We start from the raw sequence: 26,762 nt of genomic DNA on the forward strand, positions 1-26,762 counted from the left end.
GTTTCAGATCTTTCTTTAAACTTATCTTAAGACCTGGAACTACTAGTCCTCTAAAAAGAGGCCCTGTGTATGGACAGGGAGAGATAGTATGAACCAGAAGGGGACATGAAGGAGTTGTTGTCTTGGTTCTTGGCTGGTTTATACAAGATTTAGTGCAGACAGTCATTAGTGACTAGAGCAGAATCAGCCTCATTTTAATAATTGTTTTTAGAGAAAAATCAAGCAGCTTAGAACAATGAAAATGTGATTTTACTAGGTTCTTGTTCACTAGTTTTTTGAAATAGACCAAGCTGAGTTAAAAAAAAATCTAAAAAAAAAAGACAAATTAAGTAATAAAAACTAAATTTGTTGAACACAGTTGAAGCCATCTGCATTGGAAGTATTACAAATAGCAAACAAAAAGGGATAGTACTCTAGGTTCATTTCTCATTATTAGAATCTCATCCAAATGGTTAACGTCTTCCCATGGCACCTTTGGGTAATATATTCTTCATTTTCTTCCTATGAGGAAATCTCATGAGAAGCTCTACCTCTCTTAATGCTTGAGTTAATGTTGCAGCAGTAGCTTTCTTCAATACCATCTCAATATTTCGTCAAGATTCAATTCCATGAATTTACAATAACAAGTAGGCCCTTAATTCAACTGTTATATTTCTCAGTTCCAAGAATTCTGGACAAGGTTTATGAATCCTGTTCCTATCTCCAGACACATTATGTTTTATTAGTGAATGAATGGGAAGGAGCACTTAGCAACTTGGGGAGTGGGCAAAGGACCCTATGTACTCATTTTTAAAGTTCTCATCAGCCTATTCACATGAGGGCTTCTGGCCTAGGAGTCTTTAATTTCAACTTGTTAGTTTTAAGGTCCTGAGAGAAAACACTAAGAGATGAAAGTCAAACTGTTGACTATAGGTTTAGAGGGGGCAAGAGTGGTAAACATGGAGAGAACCGAGAGGAGATACAGAGAGGTGGAAGGAGAAGGAAGAAGGAGAGGAAACTCTGCAAGGGAAACTTGGGCAAACGTCTACATTTATTTACTTGTCTGATAAGGAAATGGTGGAGTATAGGAATGGCCAATAATCTAAGACAAAAAAAATTAGTGCTAGATACAGAAATCGAAATTGAAGCATTTCAAAAAGAGGCAACCAGCAGTGTAAAACATTGCAACTGTCAGAGTGAAGACTGACCACGAATTTGTTGATAAGGAAGTTATGATTCATCTAAGAGGGCATTTTTATTATGTTGGAGAGACCCAAGGGCAGGGTTGCTTACTGAGACTGCAGGGTGTATGTTGTGAAAGAGAGAGAAGTAAATGAAAATTCTTGAAAACTAGGCAGATGAGTTTCAATATAATCAATAGATATTCAAACTTTCAGTCAGAAATCAGTATTTGTTTGGGTTGCCCTAAATGTGTTTATGTTTCTTTGCTTAATAATAGATTTATAATTAACCTCTTCACTCATCTAGAAAAAAAACCTTGAGTTCATATATTAACATTATTTTTATTTTTATTTCAGTATCCAGTGATCACCCTTCAGGTAAGATAACTAATAGTTGAAGAATTGTTTTCTCATTTTTTGAACATCTCTCCAAACCTCAAAATCAAAAGGCAGCTCACAGGGAAGATTGTCTATTTAAATTGTCGCAGAATTATTAATTTCATGTAGACAGCCTCAAGAGGACAGAAATAGGTTTCCACCCCCACCACCATGTGATTCATATTAGCATGCACCCATTAATACAGACAATAATAATATAGACAACGGGCAAGTATGATTGTATTTAATTTAATGTTTAGTTGTTGAATGTATATAAATGTACACTTAATGTTTTATGCACTGGGGATAAAATATGGCTCGCCTTTAAGAAATCAGAGATTGACACAGAAAATAAATGTAAAAAAATCACAGCTAGCTCTAAAATATACTAAGTGCTGTAATATGCATCTATGTGACCCCAGATAGGAGAGTAACCAATTCTCCTTGGGTGATGTGAGGACACACTCATGTTTTGAATTCTAAGTAAGTTGGAAACCTAAGTAGGAAACACCTTGCTGAAACTTTATAATGAATAAAAACATCCAGCATGCAAAAATACACTTTCTTATTCTCAGGATCCAGAAGGCAATCGAATACAACAGTGGGTGAATGAGGAGTCTGTGGGAGGGATTCTACAACTCTCCTTCCAGTTAATCTCAGAGCCCATCCTCGGATGGTATGAAATCACCGTGGAGATGCTCGATGAGAAGAAAACATATCACTCCTTCTCCGTGGAAGAATATGGTAAATAATAGCAATGAAAATATTACCTATTAATAAAACAATTATAAAATCTTTCCAATTTTGCAAGGGCAGGATTATTAAATAATGAATTTTCAAGTGAGTATCTCTTCCTTTCCTCTTTCCTTGTCCTCTGTTACTATTTTAGGGTTCTCCATCTACTGTGATTTTTATCTCCTAGTTCAGCCCATAATCTTCCTGCAATTCTCTGTTAACCTAGGCTATCTATCTTCCTTTTGTAGTATCTGGATTCTACTTTATATGATAGTTTCTGGGATGTAAAGCGCTTCTTATGAGAAGAACGGAATTAACATTAGTCACATGTTAGCCATTAGTCCCTTCATAGTTTCTCCTAAAATCTTCATAACATTTCTATTGTAGTATCTTTATTACTATTTTAAAGATGAAGATATTGAGAAACACTTTCCCAAGTTCAACACCTGAAAAGTGATGAATTTGGAATTCAAAATATGCATTTTTCTATCCAATTCCAAAATCCAGTCTTAGGCACTTCAGCGTCCTCCTCACACTGTTTATTAATGGCAAACATAAGCAAAGGTTGATGGTTTGTAAAGGAGAAACAATTGTTTTGTATGAATGTATTTATGTTAATATGTATTTATGTTAATAATATATAATATACACATTATAATATAATATATATATATATTTTTACTGGCAGTGTTACCCAAATTTCAAATGACTGTGGATGCACCAGAAAATATCTTAGTTGTGGACTCTGAATTCAAAGTGAATGTCTGTGCCTTGTAAGTTGAAATTGTACACAATAGAATAATGTATTCATACAAAGATATTAGAATGGGATAGATGGCTAAAAAGAAGTAAAATATAAATGTGTAGAAGGTAAGGGAAAAAGAAGGTGTGAAATTATTTTGCTGATTTTATGAATTCTTCCATGCATCTATAATTCTTTTAATGCATGTTATGACACGTGGTTTTATGTAATAGTTTAAGACAACTGACTACTGTCTTTCTTACATCATAAGATAACATATTGTTTTGCACCAGCCAATACAGTAGCCATGACCACATGTGGTTATTTAAGTTTTAATTAAAACTAAATATTCAGTTGCGTTAGCCACATTTCAAGCTGTCACATGTGACTAGTGGCCACTGAATTGGAGAGCATAGACATAAAACATAGAACATTCCATCTCCAGAAATTTCCATTGGACAATATCTTCTGTTTATGACGATTTCTCAATTCAATCTTTATGTATTACATGATTATAATAGAAAACTGAAGCTCAAGATGTATCACAGAGAAAACTGCTGTAAGAGTTACAAGTGGCTCTAGGGTAATGGCGGGGCACAGTGTGGAGGATACTAAGGGCAGACAGGGACTTAGGGGCAAATAGTGAGGATTAACGTGTGGCAGGAGTAGCAGTGAAGCAGGTCAGGTTGTTTTCCCCTCTTCTTGTCACTAAGTTAAGCAACATTCACAGAGTTTATATAACCAGCAAAGAGAGCCAGGGTGCAAACATTAAAACTTTGTCTCCTCAGACCTGATATGTACTACTTTTCCCTGACTCATGTGTACTACTTTTCCTTTTAATTTTGCATAATTAAAAATAAAAAAGTGACCTGGTAATTTCTAGTTATTAGGAGAGCTTCACTACAGTAATCTAAAATTCCATGCCAAACTTTAAGGTGAAAGCTTTGCCTGTCCTCCTTCCTGTGTCTACTTTAGGCTGGAAGTCTGTAAGAGTCAAGAAGAAGCATGGCTAACTTTTTGATGTCACTACCTTGTGCTTCACCTCCAGAGTTGGAAGAATACAGAAAAGGCAGAGACTGAAAAGTCTCACTGTAGTTGGGTCATAAAGGCAGGGAATTGCCAGCATTGCTGGAAAATCCCCTGAGTAACAGAAATCCCCAAAGCCCAAATGTCTAGGTACTTCCCTATCACAGTGGCTGTGTGTTGGCTCCTGTGTCATTTTTGCTGGAGAAGTATTGCATAAGCAAAATAAAGCACTCTAGGACAAGCCAGCTGGGAATCCCAAAACATAAGCATGAATCACTAAATGGTTGAAGATTCTAATGACTTGAAATCAAGGTATTATATAAACCAAAAAAAAGAGCAATATATACCTGAGAAAACTGTTGAACATCAATCAGAAAAAAATTTAGAAATAAGTAAAATGTGTATACTCAGATATGTCAATAGTGTAACTTTAAAAATAATTAAAGACCTTGGAATTAGGCATATTATTAATTTAAAAATATATGTGTAGAAAGGCTGACTAGAAGGATCGATGATGCTTAAGAGAGAATTAGTAATTTGGAAGATGAAATTGAGAAATTGTCATAAAATGTAGCCCAGAGGAATCTACTGTTATTCCTTACAAGCAATTTTGTTCTTTGCTCTTTCTACCTATTTAAAATTTTTTAAATTATACTTTAAGTTCTAGGGTACATGTGCACAACATGCAGGTTTGTTACAAATGTATATATGTGCCACGTTGCTGTGCTGCACCCATTAACTTGTCATTTACATTAGGTATATCTCCTAATGCTATCCCTCCCCACTGCCCCCACCCCACGACAGGCCCCAGTGTGGGATGTTCCCCACCTGGTGTCCAAGTGTTCTCATTGTTCAATTCCCACCTATGAGTGAGAACATGTGGTATTCGGTTTTCTGTCCTTGCGATAGTTTGCTCAGAATGTTGGTATCCAGCTTCATCCATGTCCCTACAAAGGACATGAACTCATCCATTTTCATGGCTGCATAGTATTTCATGGTGTATATGTCCATCTATCATTGATGGACATTTGGGTTGGTTCCAAGTCTTTGCTATTGTGAATAGTGCCGCAATAAACGTAAGTGTGCGTGTGTCTTTATAGCAGCATGATTTATAATCCTTTGGGTATATACCCAGTAATGGGATAGCTGGGTCAAATGGTATTTCTAGTTCTAGATCCTTGAGGAGTCACCACACTGTCTTCCACAATGGTTGAACTAATTTACAGTCCCACCAACAGTGTAAAAATGTTCCTGTTTCTCCACATCCTCTCCAGCACCTGTTGTTTCCTGACTTTTTAATGATTGCCATTCTAACTGGTGTGAGATGGTATCTCACTGTGGTTTTGATTTTCATTTCTCTAATGGCCAGTGATGATGAGCATTGTTTCATGTGTCTGTTGGCTGCTTAAATGTTTTCTTTTGAGAAGTGTCTGTTCATATCCTTCGCCCACTTTCTGATGGGGTTGTTTGATTTTTTCTTGTAAATTTGTTTAAGTTCTTGTAGATTCTGGATATTAGCCCTTTGTCGGATGGGTAGATTGTAAACATTTTCTCCCATTCTGTCAGTTGCCTGTTCACTCTGATGGTAGTTTCTTTTGCTGTGCAGAAGCTCTTTAGTTTAATTAGATCCCATTTGTCAATTTTGGCTTTTGTTGCCATGGCTTTTGGTGTTTTAGACATGAAGTCCTTGCCCATGCCTATGTCCTGAATGGTATTGCCTAGGTTTTCTTCTAGGGTTTTTATGGTTTTAGGTCTAACATTTAAGTCTTTAATAATCTGTCCTGAATTAATTTTTGTATAAGGTGTAAGGAAGGGATCCAGTTTCAGCTTTCTACATATGGCTAGCCATTTTCCCAGCACCATTTATGAAATAGGGAATCCTTTCCCCATTTCTTGTTTTTGTCAGGTTTGTCAAAGATCAGATGGTTGTAGATGTGTGGTATTATTTCTGAGGGCTCTGTTCTGTTCCATTGGTCTATATCTCTGTTTTGGTACCAGTACCATGCTGTTTTGGTTACTGTAGCCTTGTAGTATAGTTTGAATCAGGTAGAGTGATGCCTCCAGCTTTGTTCTTTTGGCTTAGGATTGTCTTGGCAATGCGGGCTCTTTTTTGGTTCCATATGAACTTTAAAGTAGCTTTTTCCAATTCTGTGAAGAAAGTCAATGTTAGTTTGGTGGGAATAGCATTGTATCTATAAGTTACTTTGGGCAGCATGGCCACTTTCACGATGTTGATTCTTCCTATCCATGAGCATGGATTGTCTTTCCATTTGTTTGTGTCCTCTCTTATTTCCTTGAGCAGTGGTTTGTAGTTCTCCTTGAAGAGGTCCTTCACATCCCTTGGAAGTTGGATTCCTGACTTCAAACTATACCACAAGGCTATAGTAACCAAAACAGCATGGTACTGGTACCAAAACAGATATATAGACCAATGGAACAGAGCAGTGGCCTCAGAAATAGCACCACACATCTACAACCATTTGACCTTTGACAAACCTGATGAAAACAAGCAATGGGGAAAGGATTCCCTATTTAATAAACGGTGTTGGGAAAACTGGCTAGCCATATGCAGAAAACTGAAACTGGACCCCTTCCTTACACCTTATACAAAAATTAACTCAAGATGGATTAAAGATTTAAATGTTAGACCTAAAACCATAAAAACCCTGGAACAAAACCTAGGCAATACCATTCAGGACATAGGCATGGGCAAATACTTTATGACTAAAACACCAAAAGCAATTGCAACAAAAGCCAATATTGACAAATGGGATCTAATTAAACTAAAGAGCTTCTGCATAGCAAAAGAAACTATAATCAGAGTGAACAGGCAATATACAGAATGGGAGAAAAATTTTGTAATCTATCCATCTGAGAAAGGGCTAATATCCAGAATCTATAAGAAACTTAAATAAATTTACAAGAAAAAGCAAACAACCCCGTCAAAAAGTGAGTGAAGGATATGAACAGACACTGCTTAAAAGAAGGCATTTATGCAGCCAACAAACATATGAAAAAAAGCTCATCATCACTGGTCATTAGAGAAATCCAAATCAAAACCGCAATGAGATACCATCTCATGCCAGTTAAAATGGCGATCATTAAAAAGTCAGTAAACAACAGATGCTGGAGAGGATGTGGAGAAATAGGAACGCTTTTACACTGTTGTTGGGAGTGTAAATTAGTTCAACCACTGTGGAAGACACAGTGGCCATTCCTCAAAGATCTAGAACCAGAAATAGCATTTGACCAGCCATTGCATTACTGGGTATATACCCAAAGGATTATAAATCATTCTACTATAAAGACACCTGCACACGTACGTTTATTGCAGCACTATTCACAATAACAAAGACTTGGAACCAACCCAAATGCCCATCAATGTTAGACTGGGTAAAGAAAATGGGGCACATACACACCATGGAATACTATGCAGCCATAAAAAAGAATGAGTTCATGTTCTTTGCAGGGACATGGATGAAACTGGAAACCATCATTATCTGCAAACTATCACAGGAACAGAAAACCAAACACCACATGTTTTCACTCAGAAGTAGGAGTTGAACAATGAGAACATATGGGCATAGGGAGGGGAACATCACACACCGAGGCCTGTCGGGGGTTGGGGGCAAGGGGAGGGATAGCATTAAGAGAAATACTTAATGTAGATGATGGGTTGATGGGTGCAGCAAACCACCATAACACATGTATAACTATGTAACAAACCTGCACCTTCTGCACATATATCCCAGAACTTAAAATATAATAATAAAAAAAAGAACAGTTTTACTTCTTTCCAAAACAAACAAACAAAAAGAAATTACCCCAAAATCTGATGGCTTAAAATGACATTTATAAAAAATAAATAAATAAATATAATTTACATTTTAAAAGTAAAAACCATAAAATATGCTCATAATAGCAGTTTAAAAACAAAAAAACTAAAAGAAGCAAAATGTTATTTTATTTCATTTTTTGTTTTTCAATACTCCATTGCTATCAGTATGCAAAAAATATTATTTTTAATGAAATAATGACTGATGTAATTTTTTGTTTTTTTGTTTACATTGTATTTTAGTGACTTAGATATATAACTTCTACATGCCTATTTCAACCTTTTTAATTAAAATATATTTTTGCCTAAAGCATTCAACTCAATTTTAGTCCGTACCATTGTTTTAGATTTCCTCCAGAAAATAAAATTTATGGTAACTAGCTATTTAAATGTTGTTACAGTGCTGGTTTCAGCTACTAAATAAAGGTTTCAAAACCCTATACAGATTAAAAACGACCTTGACCTCTGTAATTGTGTTGTTGTTATATTCTTCTATTAGATATACCTATGGTGAACCTGTGGATGGGAAGGTCCAACTTAGTGTGTGCAGAGAATCTACGGCTTATCATTCATGTGCTCATCTTATCAGTTCGCTCTGTAAAAATTTTACCATTCAGGTAAGAGGTATATCAGCAAAATTATAAATAGGTTTGCATTAACTTTTTATCCTCACCTTCCATTTACCTTCCTTTCTTCTTGTTTTCCTCTTTACAGTTAAAATATATACTTTTATTCTATATTTCTATTCCTATTTGTAAATTTTATATTCCTCTTTTGTCATGCTAAGTTTCATTTTCTATTGACTGACAAAAAGCAAATTATAGTATCAGAAACTGAGTAGTAAATTTTGATTCTTAATTAAAAATACATTTGGTTTCATATCAAAATCTACACCCTATCAATTTACTGGGAACATATGTCCTGTTCTTTATTTTATACTTTGTGAATTTAGCCAGGGAGATGTGATGTTTCTGCATGTTCAAGAGTATTAGATGTATAATTATTTTCCTCTCAACCTATTCTCACTGGAAATAAGTGTATATAGGAGCTCCAGATGGGAACCCTATCAGTCAGGTTCTTAACCACTAAAGAGAAGAATCAACTTTTCCAAACTGACAAAGGAGGAATTTCCTAAAAGATCTACTTGGAAGGTTTGAGAACGAACATTCAGAAAACGGACACAAACAGGCTGGTCTAGGATGTAGCAAGGCTTTCAGCTATAATCATGCCAGATCTGACTGTCTAATATACAACTGCCAGCTGCAATCCCCATACTATAGTGTGATACCACTTATCCACACACATGTGTGCACACACACACAGGTGCACACACACAGTGTCACATATTCCTGTCCTGTTTAGAGAATAGGTTGGAAATAATTAAGAACCTTCCAATTCTTAAATTAAAAAAATTTGGACAATAAACGCTAACAATAGTAACAATTATAATAATAATAATTGCTAACATTTAATGGATGCTTATTGTGTGTCAGTCACTGAGCTAAGTAGTTTATGTGCATTTGATTCTCAAAACAAATAGTACCCTATGAGGGAGTACCATTATCGCCCCCTTACTGATGAGTGGATTAAAGCAGAAAGAGGTTAAATACATTGCTCAAGATCATGGGTGCAGCAAAACTAGATCATAAATACATGTCAATACATATATATTTTTAGACAGTCTCACTGTGTCGCCCATGCTGGAGTGCAGTGGTGCGATATTGGCTTACCACAACCTCTGCCTCCCGGGTTCAAGCAATTCTCGTGCCTCAACCTCCCAAGAAGCTGGGACTACAGGTGTGCACCACCACGCCCAGCTAATTTTGTATTTTTAGTAGAGACGGGGTTTCACCATGTTGGCCAGCCTGGTCTTGAACTCCTGATCTCATGTGATCTGCCCGCTTCGGTCTCCCAAAGTGCTGGGGTTACAGGTGTGAGCCACTGCACCCCAACCAAGTCATATAAATATTTAAATAACTAGTGGGGCTGTATCTTTAAGGATATCAGGGATACAAAAATTTTCTCCACAAATTCATTCAACAGATAAATATTGAGGTCTTTTAATATGCAAGAATAATTTTATTTAGAAGCTTCATTGTTGAGCAAGACAGATTAGGTACTATCCTCATGGGTTTTGCACTTTATGAAGCAGTCATAATCTTTAAAGATGCACACTCTAGAAGAGACTAAACCAATATAAGCCGAGTGCACAGGGTAGGTAGATCCCAGAATGCATTATCGAAGGCGGCTATATTATAGAGATGCCCTTCAGGAGATTTGAGAGATCTGGAAATTTAAAATGTACATGTAGGGTGGGAATGGGTGAGGATCAAAAAAACTACCTATTGGATACTATGCTTATTACCTGGATAGTGAAATAATCTGTACACCAAACCCCCATGACACACAATTTACCTGTATAACAAACCTGCACAGGTACCCTTGAACCTAAAATAAAAGTTAAAATAATCAAATGCACATGTAAAGCAGGAGTGTGGACTAAATAATTTATCTAATTATTCACCTTTAGTAGAGTGGAAATTTTTCTAGATCTTTAAGCTTCTGGAAATGGTTCTAGACCTTCTTATAGTTTCAAGGACCCCCTGAAGTAGCACAGGATTTTGACGTCTCACCCACATCTTGAGGACTAGATTTCCTCATATCATCATAAGATGAAGGAATAGAATAAGAACTCAGTTTTTCCCCAATATTATAGTCCAGGAACCTATGAGCACAATTTATCCCACATTTTAAAAATATTTGACAATTCATCCTGTTTAATTTTGGTTACTAATTGTGACACTTTAAAAATTTCACTTAGTGAGACATTGTCACTTGACTAGACGCTGAGAGAAATGTGAAGGAATCGAATTTAAAAATCTACTACCTACTGAATGTTGACTAAGTGCCGGCCCTGTGCTAAATAAACACTCTCCAGTTATTATCTAATGTAATACAATTCCACAAGCTCTTTATTAAGATTTCATTTCGTATGAAGTAATAAGTGGTAAAGCCAGGGTTCAAATTCTGGTGTTTGACTGTAAAGCCTGTGTTCCTAACTGCTGTGTAAATAGTCCCATAAATGTCCAAGGCATGGTAACTAAATAATGTAAAACTCAGTTTCAAAACTGTAAAAGAATATGGCTGAAATTACCAAAATTGCAAATATCATCTGTGAATACGTGACTAGTGATGGATGTGTTTATTATCTTGTATAATAACAAAATAATGTCACCATGAAGAGTTTTTTAAAACACAATATTGTAAGAGTTAATATTTATTAAAAAATAAATAGTTATAGGTAAATACATGAACTGAAAATATAATTATAGAAACACAATGGATTATTTTAAAAAACTAAAACTTGGGTAATACAATACTCTTAAAGTTGCTTCAGTGAGGTCACACATTTTCCCTATTATAGCTATTTCTTACAGTCTTCCTTTAAAATATATCTTTTTTTTATTGTTCTTTTCAGTTGGGGAAAGATGGCTGTGTCTCCAAGTTTATTAACACAGATGCTTTTGAGTTAAATCGGGAAGGATACTGGAGTTTCCTCAAAGTGCATGCTCTTGTTACAGAGGACGGAACAGGTAATGCTCTCTAAGAAGCCAGACCCCAATGGATATCACTGTCTCATTCGAATTGTTACCTGATTGCCAACTATACAATGTTAATACAATCATTTTTTCCCTGAGGGCTTTTCTTTGGGTTCATCTGATTCAAATTCTGAATGTTTCATATATCAACCAAAATTTTCACACACATGTTGATGGATGGTCAAGTATTACATTCAAATAAGGCTACAATAGAAGTAAGAATGCCAATTTATTGATTTATAATGGGAGTATCTGGTTTTAGATATAAGCATATTCCTTTTCCTTAATCATTCCACAGATAAATATAATTGAGACATGTAGTTGTCGAGTATAAAATTTTTTTGGTGAGCATAGAATTAGAACATGGGAAGTAAAATAGTTTGGTGAGAATATTTTACTAAGCCTCTGAAAATAAATCCAGTGAAAAATCTTTATCTCATCCAGGAAAATCTGTCTCCCTCCCCCCTCCCTCCCTTCCTCCCTCCCTCCCTCCCTTCCTCCCTCCCTCCCTCCCTTCCTCCCTCCCTCCCTCCCTCCCTTCCTCCCTCCCTTCCTCCCTTCCTCCCTTCCTTCTTTTTCTTTTTCGGAGTTTCGCTCTTGTTGCCCAGGCTAGAGTGCGGTGGCGTAATCTTAGCTCACTGCGACCTCCGCCCGCCAGGTTCAAGCGATTCTTCCGCCTCAGCCTCCCGAGTAGCTGGGATTACAGGCGCCCGCCATCACGCCCGACTAGGTTTTTGCATTTTTAGTAGAGAGACGGGGTTTCATCATGTTGTCCAGGCTAGTCTCAAACTCCTGACCTCAGGTGATCCTCCCGCCTCGGCCTCCCAAAGTGCGGGGATTACAGTCGTGAGCCACCTCGCCCGGCCAATAATATTTCTAATGACTAATTTCTTGTATCTCCTGGACCTAATACCCCTTCTTCCTAAAGCACAAAATGGTAAGTCTTAATCCTTGAAATGCTTTTTTCTGTGCTGACCACTTTGTGTTACTATAGTACTTTTAAACTCATGCATATGTAACTGATATTTCAGCAAAATTTCTGTTCCTGAAATATTACATTACTAATGTACTTATATCAGTCTTCAAAGTTTTAGAGGTATCTGTCACATCCAGAGGAAATTCAAGTATTAAACAAACATTTAATTGATAATTAGGTATATTTGTCATACTGAACTAAATAAATAATAAAAGAATAGCCAGGCACAGTGGCTCACACCTATAACCCCAGCACCTGGGGAGGCTGAGGCAGAAGAATTATTTGAGCCTAGGAGTTTGAGACCATCCTTGGTGGCAACATAGTGAGACCCCGTCTCTACAAACAATACAAAATTAGCTGGGTGTTGTGTCATGCAGCTGTAGTCCCAGCTACTCAGGAGGCTAAGGTGGGAGGATCACTTGAGCCCAGGAGGTTGGGGCTGCAGTGAGCCATGATTGCACCACTGCACTCCAGCCTGGGCAACAGATTGAGACCCTATCTCAAGAAAAAAAAAAGAAAAAGAAAGAGAGAGAGAAAGAGAGAGAAAGAAAGGAAGAGAGAGAAAGAAAGAAAAAGAAAGAAAGGAAGGAAGGAAGAAAAGGAAGGAAGGAAAGGAAGGAAGGCAGGAAGGAAGGAGGGAAGGGCTTGCTACATGATAACATATGTCCATATTTATATGAGAAATAATGTAGCAATTAAAAATATAAGTTTTTATAAGGTTTTACAAAAACTTTATAAAATAATGATAAAAAACATGTAAAACTACATATACATTTGCACATATTGAGTGTATGTGTGCATGTACACATATACACATACAATCTCAAACATATTAATATAAATGATTAATATAAAGAGAAATAGAACTTGTGGGAAAAAGCCTAAAATGCTAATTTTGGTTCTCTTGGAGATATCTGATATTTGGTAATTTGTATTTTCTTTTTTAAGCATTTCCATTTTTAATAATACACATATATTACAATTCTTACTATTAATAAATTAAAGCATATGTTTTAGGCAAGCAGAGAGTAAAAGAAATGTTGTTAAACAATCACTTAGGAATAATGAGAAATCAACGTTTACTAATCCATCATGAAAAAATGGTAAGTGAATTGGATATTTTATAAAAAGCAGCAACACCAGTTGGCACAAGCATTTTGTGCCGTCTTGATTAACTTTCTTTATAAAAGACATCTGAAGTACCTACATATTAAAACTGCTTAGGAAAGGGAAGGGAAACTATTAGAAGGAATGGTGAGCTTTTGTGGTTTTTTTCAGAAGCTCTGTTTGTCTGTTTTTGGAAGTGACATTTTCTCAATAATACTTAATTGACTGCAGGTGTGCAGCTTACAGGCTCCAAGTACGTATACATAGACTCATCAGTGGTGATGATTAGTTTTGAGAATATGGATATGTCCTACAAACAGGGACTCCCTTATTTTGGCCAGGTAAGAAAGCAGTCATTTTTTACATACCTTATTCATTCATTCATTTGTTCTTTCATTTATCTACTAATCTTCCAACAGCTATTCCCTAAGAAATTACTATGTAGGAATCTCTGTGCTAAGCACTGTAGGGTGACCTACACTGTTGATTTTCATAGATCTGTCCTGGTGTATATGTTTTATCAAGTTGTAACTGTTAATAGTTACAACCACTTCACTCTAAAAGTGTCCAAGTTTGGACAATAAATTATATAGTCTACATCAGTATTAGGAATAAAATGGTGATGTAGAGAGGCACTTTTATCACTGCTTTTATGGAGTTTATAGTGTAATAGAGATAATAAACATTAAACAGATAATTTTACAAAGAATTATTGTAGTTGTGATAGGCGCTATGTCAGTGAAATACTGACCATTTAACTACTCTACATCAGGAGCTGACAAACCACAGCCCATAGGCAAATCAGACAGAGGCCTGCCTTGATACAGCCAGTGAACTATGAGTGGTTTTAACATTTTTAAAAGATTATTTAAAAAATAAAAAAATATATGAGAGAGAGACCATGGTGTTTTACAAAAGAAGTTTGCTAAAATCTGGACTAAATGATCATGGAAAGTTTCCCTGAGGAAGTAATATTTAGGTTGACACAAGAACACTAAAAAAAGAAATACAAAAGTGGGTAGCCTGGCTTACATCTTACAGAGCAGTGGTTCTCAAACTGGGGTCAGCATCACCTAAAGGACTTACTGAAACAAATTTCAGTAAAAGTCATTTAATGAACAAATTTAGATTGAAATACAGCTTTGGCAGATAGATAAATTTGATATATGTTCACTTCACTTACTGAATAGTGGTGGATAATGTTAACATAATTTTTTCTAACCTTTCTCTTCACTTTGTACATTTTTGCTTTATATATTTCCATGTTCTGTTAGTAAATATATAAAACTGAGAGATATCTTCAAAGAATATAAAATTTTTTCTGAATATAAAATAATTTTATCTAGACTTGAGAATTCTACATTTCCTCCCTCTTATGTTGTTGTTACCCAAGATGATTTCTTGGGTTCCCATTTGTCTCTTGTATCTTTTCTGTGCTATTTAAAGGTGTTTTCTGTGTAAAGAGCATTTTGTGTGAAAATGTTATATTTTAGCTTCCTTTCTGAACTTAATCTTCTGAGGTTTTTGTTATTAGTTTGTTTTATTCGATTGGCAAAGATCTCCAAATTGAATATTAGAGATGATAGTGGACTTCCTGGTTGTATTTTGCATATTTTGGGGAATGCTTTTAAAAATGTAATGCGTAAACCTACTAAGTAACTGTAGCATTTTGTGAGATGTACTTTATCAAGTCAAAAAATTTTCCTTTTTTAGTTCACTAAGAATTTTCTATAATATGTTAGTTTCTGTATCTAGATATTTCTTATTAAATTTAGGTTTTAAAATAGAGGGCATAAAAATATGTTCACTTATGATTTGAAAAAATAAATCTATCATAATTTATTTCCCCTTTTTTATTACTAGTTGTGTTTGTGTTTTTTTCCCATTAGTTTTTGGATTTGTTAATTATCTTTATTTTTAATGTTATTTTAAATGATTTCATTTCATCATTTATTTTTATTATATTTTTTCTTCTACCTCTTTTGGTTTTTTTTTCTAGCATCTTGTTATAAATACTTATGTTAAACTTCCATGTTTTCAGATTTATACAATTTTTCCTGAATACTTCTTTCCTCCTCACAGGTGTTTTTCTATACTATTTTTATTTTTTAAATTATGGAAAAATGCACATATCAAATTTACCATCTTAACAATTTTTAAGTTCAATTAAAATCATTTTTGATGATTTCATTATTTTTATTTTTATTTTTACCTAAGAATTACTTAGAGTTTTAAGTTTTCTTCTCTAGTATGTGTGATTATGGTTGTATATTTTTTTAAAAAGTAATTTTTTCTTTTGTAGTAACAGCTACAATTTATTGAGCACTTACTAGGTCTTAAATATTTGCTAAATACATATACAGTACTCACAATAGCCCCAGGAAATGATAGATGTATTTAAGTTTTGGATCAATGATTCATGATTAGCTGAGTAGAAAGCTCTTTTCTACCCTATAATAAGCTAGACATTAGAGACCGACATTCCAATTAATAGAATTAACCCTGAATTTATAGAACTGTTTTCTCATAATAATGCACATCTACGGCTAAATGACTACTCTCAAAGTTGCTTTCTTTTTCATGTCCAAAGAAAATTACATTTGCTTTCCTCTGAGTTTTACAATAGAATACCCTTCAGTGCTACTATAGAATCTATTAGGGAATTCTTTGAAATATAAATCAATTTAAGCCCTAACATCAGAGCTTCTCTTCTTGTTGAACTGCTTTGCAGGGGGGAAATGGCATACATATACAAAATAATACTCTCCTGAAACACACAACACTGACTCCCAAGAATACTGATGACTTACTATTTGTCGAACACTGTTACATGCTACCAATGTTAGATGAATCAGGAATCCCTTTTCAGTAACTATGGTTCTTGGAGTCCTGGATAACTTAAAAAAATAGAGACCAGTCTGGCTAAAGAAATTTAAAAGTTCTCTAACTCTCAGCTGGACACCTTGGGAAGTAGAATATGGATATGTCCCACCCAGTTCCCAGGAGAACATCATGAAAAAGTTTATATACATCCCACATCCTCTGCAATATCTCAAAACTCTCTCCTAGTTCCAGTATCCTCCCATCACCACAAATATCAAGAGTATTAATCAAGGAGGGACAAGCCTGCCACTATATCCTTCACTCACAATTCTAAAGATGTTTGTCCTGGAAATTCTGTCTTATTTTCATGAGCTCTTAGCATATCGTGATAGCATGACATCTTCACATCAAGTATACTGCTTGGCTAGCATTGATAATAGTTCAAACAAATAGCAGCAATTTATATACTTCACATCAACTAGGGGAAAGGTGACAAATATTGTAAGACAGCTTGAAGCACAGGTTATCACCAAGGTCGGTGTTGGGGAGATAAAACATACAAGATAAACAGAGGACTAACATTGACTAATTCTGGAGAAACATGGGAAGAACTATAAACAGCTTAGCAGAGAGAAAACAGTTCACTGATTTATAATAAAATCCATTCACAACAGTTATTTGTAGTTACTTTTATGGTAGATAATATTCAAGTTATATTAAAGTGCTTCAAGCAAAATTTAGCAACTCCTGTAAGGCTTCCTGCTGTTCATTATCGAGTTGAGATACACATTCCAACCATAAATCTTCAGGAGTCTGTACCTGAGGCACGACATCATCTAGGCGTTTGGCACAGGGATCTTCATAGTTAACAGTCCCATTAATTTTTTCTTCTGCAATTATTCTGATTATTTTGGGAAAATTGGAATTATTTGGACCAATTACAACTGGGTGGTTACTTTCAATTAGGTCACAGAGAAAACTCAAAATCTGAATAGCTTCCTATTTATCTTCATGCAGTGGAAGCCATGATAGCCGGTATGAAAGAACTTCATCTACATTTACACAGTTAGGCTTAAACTTCAAAATCTTCCCTCGTGCGGAGATACAGTTCTCTGTAGCAATGACATTTTTTTTTGTTTTGGAATTTGCACACTTAATAACTTTTACCAGCAGTGGGACAGCTTCTGAACATAAACAATGATAATCATCTCCACCAAGCTGTGCCATGACACCCAGGCCATAAGCAGCAGCTTGCCTGACTTCAGGGTTGTTATCTCACACATTTAGTAGCATTGGCCACCAAAAATAGTCTACATATTTAAATGAAGTTGGATTGCAGTGCTCTGTGATGTCATCAAATATGCACAATGCCCACTGTCTGCCTAGCCATGGCCTACTTGAACAAATTAGATTTACAGTTAATGGTAGTAGTTGTTCAAATCATGGTAAAATCTTTTCCTTATAAGTACTAAATAATGTGTGCAAAATATCTGATACTTTGGTCAGAATATAAACAGCACATTCACCCTCATCTTGCAGAGACATCTCAACCTTTTGATCATAGTTTTCTTCCTGACTTTTAACCTGTCACAATTCTTCGTTTTTAAAGTGCCCTTCAAGTTTTGCTCTCAGTGTTCCTCCCAGTTCTTCCAAGTATTCATCATTAAGGCAATCATCTCCCATAACTTCAACGAACTTTGCAAAATAATTCATTATTTCTGAGAGCACATCTGTATCTGGTTCAGTACCAATAGCCTTGATTAAGGGGTTATGTATGAATTGCCACATCTGTGCAAGATACTCTGGGCCACAAATTCTTGCACATTCCAGGAGAAAAGGCATGGACTCTGCTGCTGCCACTCGAACACTGTCGTGGAAATAAAATTTCAGTAAAGGAACCATCAGCTTCACAACTTGTTCTGTATAGTTCACAAACCCTTCCCTTAACTCCTTAGCATAGTAAACCAACATCTGGCAAGCAGTTACTTTTGCTTCAAGTCCTGAAGTTTTAATTCCAAAACGCTGTTGGTCTCCAAGATTTACATGTTGCCAGCCATCACCATCATTCATATTCTCCACATCCTGTGTGTCTAAGAGAGCAACATCAGGTTTAGCTGAAGCAGTCTTAATAAGAGGCTCGATAACCAGGGAAAGGTACTGTTGAAAATCTTTTCCAAGAATTTTATACTTTCTAGCCCATGCTGAAACCATGTAAGAGGTCTGAGGGTCATTATCTTCCGTATTATTTAAGTCTGATTGTGTCTTCAACAAGAGCTGCATCACATTTGATGCATCTTACATAAATTTTTTCTTCCCAACAGCAAGACCAGTATGGCTAATGCACGCAAGAATTTTTCCTCTCAGAAGCTTGAGTTCCTTCTGAACAGCAAGCTCAATGATGTGCTTTAGTGAGGGCATGAATATATCATAATATGGGACAAATTTTTCTTCTATTGTATCTGCAACTGATGCAATGGTTGCCACAAGTTATTCCGGGGCCAACTTAGTTCCATTCCGAATCAACTCTTCAAGCTTAATCACCAAGACAGAATGTAGATTTTTCACCATACTATCCAAATATAGAACTAGGAATGATTTGGGGCAGTCTTCAATAAAAACAGTAAGAGCAGAAGCTGCATGTGATTGCACACACTGATTACCTTGATTTTGCGTGGTACGTAACAGAGCCGGAATCACTGTTTCATGAAATTTCTTTTGGAAATTGGGTGCAAAATCTGTAGCCATCTGTCCAAGTGTAGTACAGGCTGGAGCCCTCACCCTTGGATGAGGATCCTGGGATATTTTCACAGATTTCCTCTGCTTGCCTCTGCACCATACAGCTTGGATTGATCAGGTTCTTCAGAAGCTGATAAAACTCTTTGCTTTTCTGACAATTTCGCCGGCACCCCTGTGGACGTGGTCGCCGCCATTATGCTCTGTCAAAGCTACCATGACTGGGAAGGAAAATAAGTAATTTTTAAATTGCAGACAACACATATATTAACAAGAAAAATAACACTATAAATTAAAATATGAAGGACAATGAGCACCTGTCCCCTCTACTCCCTTTATTTCATGAATACTTCCCCAGAAGCAACTACTTTCAGTCCTCTGTGTTTCCTATAAACCAGTAGTGAGGTTCAGAAGCTTGATCAGATTCCAGTTCATTTTTGGTGGGTACAGTAGGCAAGAATATAATGTAGGTAGTGTCATGTACTTTTCACAGAGAGCACTCTTCCTCTCTTACTGAGATGTTAGCAGACATTGACAATAATTACTTAGATGCATTGTTTCTCTAAACCATTCTTTCTTAGCCTTGGCACAACTGAAATTTTGGGCCAGATAATACTTTGCTGTGGGGGCTACCCTGTGCATGGTAAGAGTTTAGCAACATCCCAGGTCTCTACCTGGGATGTAGCACCATCCTCTTCCTATCTGTGATAGTCCAAAGTGTTTGCAGACATTGCCAAATGGCAAAATTTATTGGCTAATAAGTTAAAAAGTGATAAATTAGAATTTTGCCACTCTTAGAATAGTGATTCTCAATGAAGGGTGATTTGAGATATTTTTAAAAAGATTACCTAAATCCTATTATCCCCTCTAAAAAATTAGCAATAATCCACTAAAATCTGCCAGTCAATCATGCTCCAGATTAACTCAGGGGTTTTATTTCTGTCTTCTCTAGCATAAGACATGGTTGAGAGGGGTGTGTGTGTGTGTGTGTGTGTGTGTGTATGTGTATGTGTATGTGTGTACTTAAGCCCTAGCCTAGTCATTAAGGCCCAGCTCCTTCCCATTCCCTCTCAAAGCTTCTTGACACTTTAAAGTATAGTATTATCTTATCCTATAATCAGGAACTCCAAGACACCTTTTCCTATAGAGGAGAGCTGGGAAAACCAGCTGAGGTTGGTAATAGTTTGTCAGGGAGGTAGGGGATAGGTGGTACCTACATGAATCAGGCATCCATGGACAAAGTAGTCTGTTATTAATATATTGTAATACAGTACAGTGTCCTGCCTGGACACACCCTCTTCATTAGCATTTGAAAGAATTAGTTCCTGAAAACTCATATATAAGAGCTCTTATTTCCTTGATCATTTTAGGGAGACCAATGGCAGCTATAAACAGATGTGAGTCTCAAACAATAAAATGTTTTAGTTCAAAAATATGGTTGTATAAAGTGGTATCTTTTGGGTTTTTGGCCATTTCACAGTGGTGAATGCTCTGATCACTTCCAGGAGATGTGCCAGGAGAAACAAGTCATTCCTGTTCTACTTCTGGAAAAGGGACTGGTTTCTCTGTGATATAGTGAATCACTACAGTAGCTGCATTACTGGAAATTAAAAATGGTTTATCTGGCCACGCGTTGTGTCATAAGGCCATCAAACACGTGGCTCAGTATTGCTAGGGAGTGCTTTTAAAGAGTAAGCTTTATTACCAGAATGAAGGTACTATCTGCTTTTTTAGTGTCCCCTACACATTTCAAGACCTCAGAGCTATGACTCCAAGAGTAACATATGTGAACATAGAAAGCTGGGCAAGGTGGTGGGCTAACAAGGGTATTTCTTCATAAGTGACAGTAGCAGCATCCGTGGATGGCTGAAATGATACTGTTTAAAATTGTAGGACATACGACAAATACCTTTGCCACAAGAAACATCTGCTAATGAAGTGTTGCATGCCTGGCCCCAGTGGTTGATAATGGGCCTGGTGTCATCACTTGGGGCACTATTTGGGTTTGGGGACAAAGAAAGAAAGGAAAGTGCCCAGAAATCACATGGCTTGTTCATCTTTCTGTGACTGGAAGGGACTCAAAGGATCTTTCTACTCTAGGTGTACTAAAATTAGAGCAAACCTCTGTGTGATCATAAAGGCATGGTGTCACGTGTCTGTGGCCTGTGGATTGCTGAGACAAGTTGAATTTTTCTTACAAGATCAAGCCTTGAGATGAAACTAAGTTCAAAATCTGTGTAGATGGTGCAAATGAGGCATCAGTCTACAGATGCTGAGCAAGAAAAAAGGATTGTGTTTGCTTGGACCAGCAGGAAAATGATAAGTGGCAGAAATAAGATGAAAGGCTCAAAGCAGAAGTTGTTTTGCAGAAACTGACTGAGCTAAAAAAAGGATGGCTCAGACAGTCTTCTTCTGGTTGTTGTGGCCTTAGATGTTGTTAAGAAGGTGCCTTTAAAGGCTTCAAACTGGCATAGATACTGATGCAGGCATTGTATCTACTACAAATCATACGATTTCAGAAGGGACTTTTTAAAGCAATCATTGCCTGTACTAGTAAGAGAATGAGAAAGAGATTTCTAGCGAATAACCATGGCCTATCAGAGCAGTCACTACAATGTTTTAGGGAGGATAATGCTAAATTTTGCATTTTAGAAAATTTGGTTTGATGCCAGTAGAGAGAAAGAACAAGCAAAAGCAATACAGGAGAGAGAGACTGGATAGAAAAAAGTAGAAGACGTATGAGGGAAAAAAGATAAGATATTGATACAAGGAATAGCAACAGGAACAAACGTGATCAGTTGGAAACAGAAAATGTTAAAAAGATACAATTGAAAATATTTGATCAACAATTGAAAATTATAGGAGAAGGAAAATAAAAAGTCTAAGATGTCTCTAGATATTTGACTTCAGTGACTAAGTGAATGGTTGAGGTATTCTCTGAGATAAATAAGAGAAAGAGAAAAAAAGGAAGGTTGGGCACAGTAATAAATCATTCCAATTTGAGAGTTTCTGTAGCATTTTTATTATAAAAAATACTCAGGATGATTAATTCTATGGGCCTGAGTTTTCAGAGATCTTCGTGGGCAGGAGAAACAGAGTTTAGGCTCATTAGTATATTAATGGTACATGTCATACACTCAACAGGAATAGATGAAACCACACAGGAAGTGCATACGCACCAAGGAGAGCGGGGGTCCCCATGATAGAAGCTTGGCAAATGCCATCAAAATGGATTCCCAAATTTACTACATGCTTCCGAAATGTATTTTCTTCCTCTTGTACAGATTAGATTGCTTAATCCAGACAACTCTCCAATCCCAAATGAAGTTGTCCAGTTGCATCTGAAGGACAAAATCGTGGGAAACTACACCACAGATGTAAATGGCATCGCTCATTTTTTCTTGGACACATGTACGTTTACATACCCAAATATCACTTTGAAAGTAAGTTAAACGAAAGGCAAGTAAAATAAAAACAAACAAGCAAACAAAAAACTGCACTGGCTAGCTAAGGTTTAGGTCTATGTGAAATTATATTTATGGAACAGAAATGAAAAGATACACCTTGGTGTGAATCTAGAGTACTGAAAAATAGTTAAATATTAAGAATATAGGCCTTATGAAAAGTAGGTTAAAAATTATTTTAAGAGTCCCGGGAAAAGACAGAAGGATAGCATACATACTAAATTGTATAAAGGAGAATTAGCTGAAAATAAGCAATGCTTCACTTTTATTAAGGAAATAGAAAGAGAATTGTGTTTTTATAGAAGGAAATATTTGAGAAACCCCGTAATCTATTACCTTGGAATAATGTAAAGAATTTCTCTGGATATATTCAAGAGAGAAGTAAACTACTATCTGTAATAATTAAATATCAATCCTTCCTAGATATTTTTAAAGGACTCCTCAGACTTTTTGTGTTGATAATGGTAAATTACTATGGTCAGAGTAAACTCCTTGCTGTATTTCATAAAAACTTTCCCATCTTTCATCAAAACTTCATGTTATGTTATCAGTAGCAAGGTAAACGTTTGCACTCATGGGTTCTTCGTATTATAGTGAGGGAGATATAGCAATCTACATGCTAGCAAAAGTAATAATTATAGTAAAGAATACAGTAAAATATTTAATGTAATATTATTGAAGTAGGACTTGAATAGACTAAATTGTAAAAACCATAGTGGTCGCTCTAGAGTATAACTAGAAAATGGGGAATTGGGTTAGATTTAATGTAGAATGGCTATAAAATTTTCTTGCAGAGATAAAGCAGCATGATGATAAACCATCTTATCAAATATTCTTTCACTCATCCTTTCTCTTTATCCTAAAATACCCGTAATTTTGATTTTTTGTCTAGGCAGCCTACAAGGCCAATGAAAATTGCCAGGCTCATGGCTGGGTGTTGCCTCAATACCCTCAGCCCGAGTACTTTGCATATCGATTTTACTCCAAGACGAATAGCTTCCTAAAGATTGTCCAAGAGATGGAAGAACTGAGATGCAACCAGCAGAAGAGGGTGCTAGTGCACTACATTCTCAATATGGAAGACTTTGAAGACAAAACCTACACAGCAGACTTCAATTATTTGGTATGAGCTGAAAATATTCTTCCACAACCAAAATTGTTTCTTTTCTTTAAAACTTCTTTGAACCTAATGAAATCCCTGTACCTATATGCCACGAGGAAGCTCAAAGTTAACATAAATGATAAAACTTATATAACTGGTATCTATTTTTAAGAAAGGAGGGAAAAGGCCATGCCACCACAACCCATATGCACTCTGTCATTCTCAGACCCTTTCTTCAGAGTCACCCATTTCTATTTGGACATTGCTGGGATCAAACCAGAGTTCTGATATGTACTAGCTTTGTGTTACTTTTTGAAAGCCACTTAAACCTCTAGAGAACCTTAGTTTTTTGTAATATATTGTCTAATCATCAAGATAATTGTTTAATAATACATATAAAGCTCTTTGCCCAACTTCTGTCACACAAAAGATATTAAGTATTAGTTTGATTTTAATATATTGCTATTATGGATTATTTTACACTGTCTAAATGGATGCATGATACTTCATTGAGATTTATGAAGATGATATAAAATTAATGAAACATGAATTAATTCAATCATCCAACACTTATTGAATGTTTTTCATATTCCGGGTGCTGTATTAGCAATTGTAACAATTGAAGAAATAGAAAAAGTATAACTGGGGACAAAACATATATTAGAATTACATAAGTGTTACAAATGAAACATGTATGGCCACTGAGGTGTTACAGAAAAATGAATGATTAACTCTAGCTAGAGTTTAGGACAGTGATTATCAGAGTATATTTCCTAGAGTAGCAGTATCAGCATCACCTGGGAATAATTTAGAAATTCTGGGAATAAGTGGCCAGGCGCAGGGGCTCACGCCTGTAATCCCAGCACTTTGGGGGGCCGAGATGGGCGGATCACGAGGTCAGGAGATCCAGACCATCCTGGCTAATACGGTGAAACCGCGTCTCCACTAAAAATACAAAAAGAAATCAGCCTGGCATGGTGGCGGGCGCCTGTAGTCCCAGCTACTCAGGAGGCTGAGGCAGGAGAATGGCATGAACCCAGGAGGCGGAGCTTGCAGTGAGCCGTGATGGTGCCACTGCACTCCAACCTGGGTGACAGAGCAAGACTCTGTCTCAAAAAAAAAAAAAAATTATAGGAATAAGTTAGAAATCTTGTCCTCCGAAGCACATTAAAATTTGACAACCACTAGTTTAGGAAAAAGATATATGCCTATATATTTACATTTATATGTATATACATATTTTTAAGGAAAAAATACATAAAGAGAATATGCCTAAGTAGGGTTTTGTGGGATGAATAGGAGTTTTCTGGATGATTAGAGGATATGAGAAACACATTTAAGCTTATTTTAGGAAATAATATAAGAGGTCAAAGATGTCTGAAGTGTATTATTCTGAGAACTAAAGGTGTTTGAGTCTATCAATGTGAAGAATGAAAGTAGTACCACATGATTTCTCACATTTTGCAAACTTAGAATTCCTGGAATAGTCTTTTGATACTTCTTTTTTTCGTGCTATTTACTGCATCACCAATTTCTATCACTTTTTCATTATATTATCTCTTGCATTTTTTCTTTCCTTCATCATTTCCACAAACATTAAAATATTTCAAACCAGCAAGGTATGGACACCAAACCATCAGAAAAGGTATGAGTCATAATTCCACTGAAGCCCTTAGCTAAGCCAAGCATGGCTCATTTAGACTGGGGGCAAAGTGGTGGGAGTGGGAGGAGCTGGTTGTGGAGGAGAGGTTCTAGGGAAGCAGAGAGGGGACTCTGGGGAGCTCAGGGAAGTGGCTCTTTACCAACCGGTACAGAAATCCTTCAACATGTCAACAATAATATTGCCTTACTGGGGTGTGAGAAATACCAAGCATCCTTGAGTGAGAAGCTGAACCTCTTTTTTTTTTTTTTTTTTTTTTGAGACAGAGCCTCGCTCAGTCGCCCAGGCTGGGGTGCAGTGGCTTGATCTCCGCTCACTGAAAGCTCCGCGTCCTGGGTTCACGGCATTCTCCTGCCTCGGCCTCCCGAGTAGCTGGGACTGCAGGCGCCCGCCACCACGCCCGGCTAATTTTTTTGTGTTTTTTTAGTAGAGACGGGGTTTCACCGTGTTAGCCAGGATGGTCGCGATCTCCTGACCTCGTGATCTGCCCGCCTCGGCCTCCCAAAGTACTGGGATTACAGGGAAGCTGAACCTCTTAACTAGTTTTTATAAAGACACTCCCACATGCCCCTGACTTTTGCCTTCTTTTCTGGCCACACCTCTGCTCGACTTAATATCCAATATTTCCTAATCCAGAGCTGAGCCATTTTGCAGGTCTGTGGTGTGAATTGATCTACTTGTCATCACCTTCCCTCTTGAAATAGCTTAGGTTTGCCCCCCTCTGATCTGATAAGGCCTTTACAATTACTTTACCTCATTTCCATTTTAAATGAGTCTGCTAATAGCCTTTTTCTTCCTCTCTCCCTTCTTCCTTCCTCCCTTCTTTTCTTCTTTCTTTCTTTATTCTGGAAATCTAGAGTGATTTTTTTAAAAAGCAATTAGGATTATTTATTTCACTCTCCTAATTGAAATACAGTTAATGACTGCCTATTTCTATTAAAACAAATACCAGACTCCATTTTTTTGCCTGCAACACTGTATTTGCTCTGCACCTGTGAAGCTCGCCCGCTTCATTTTGCATCATTCTACACTTCAGCCTTCTTTATTGCAGACACAGAGGGCTTTCATTTTCTTGGACAAGCCATGTGCTTTTCTGGCTCCGAAACCTCCCACGGGTTTTCCCTTCTGCCCATAACAATCTTCGTTCCCATTTGCTACCACAGTTCCCAACCTGCCTGCACCTCATTTTCCGAGCTGATTCCTCCTCAGCATTCATCTCTTGGCTTAAATGAAACTTTCTAATCTCCTAGTGAAAGGAGCCGGGCACATTCCTCAGCCCCGGGCTCAAAACAAACAAGCCCAGTACAAACACATCCCATCCTCCCATCCCACCACATATCGCCATATATCTCTCAAACTTCCTGAGCCCAGTACAAACACCACCAGGAAAGTCTCTGATAAGGGGACAGCCGTTCAAAGTTT

The 26,762-nt window shown here is 36.6% G+C and overlaps 1 protein-coding gene and 1 pseudogene across 1 annotated transcript in view; one reads left to right on the plus strand and one right to left on the minus strand.

Moving 5' to 3' along the window:
- The window catches only part of LOC101136934 (ovostatin homolog 2), a 109,233-nt gene that overhangs the window by 14,307 nt on the left and 68,164 nt on the right, over positions 1 to 26,762 (plus strand). The window contains 1 exon segment of the mRNA XM_063694070.1: positions 22,490 to 22,557. Within this exon segment, the coding sequence (XP_063550140.1) occupies positions 22,490 to 22,557 (68 nt within the window).
- On the minus strand, positions 17,108 to 19,311 carry LOC101144286 (ran-binding protein 6-like; annotated as a pseudogene).

The sequence above is a fragment of the Gorilla gorilla genome, chromosome 10 (genome assembly GCF_029281585.2).
Source record: "Gorilla gorilla gorilla isolate KB3781 chromosome 10, NHGRI_mGorGor1-v2.1_pri, whole genome shotgun sequence".
Classification (NCBI taxonomy): Eukaryota; Metazoa; Chordata; class Mammalia; order Primates; family Hominidae; genus Gorilla; species Gorilla gorilla.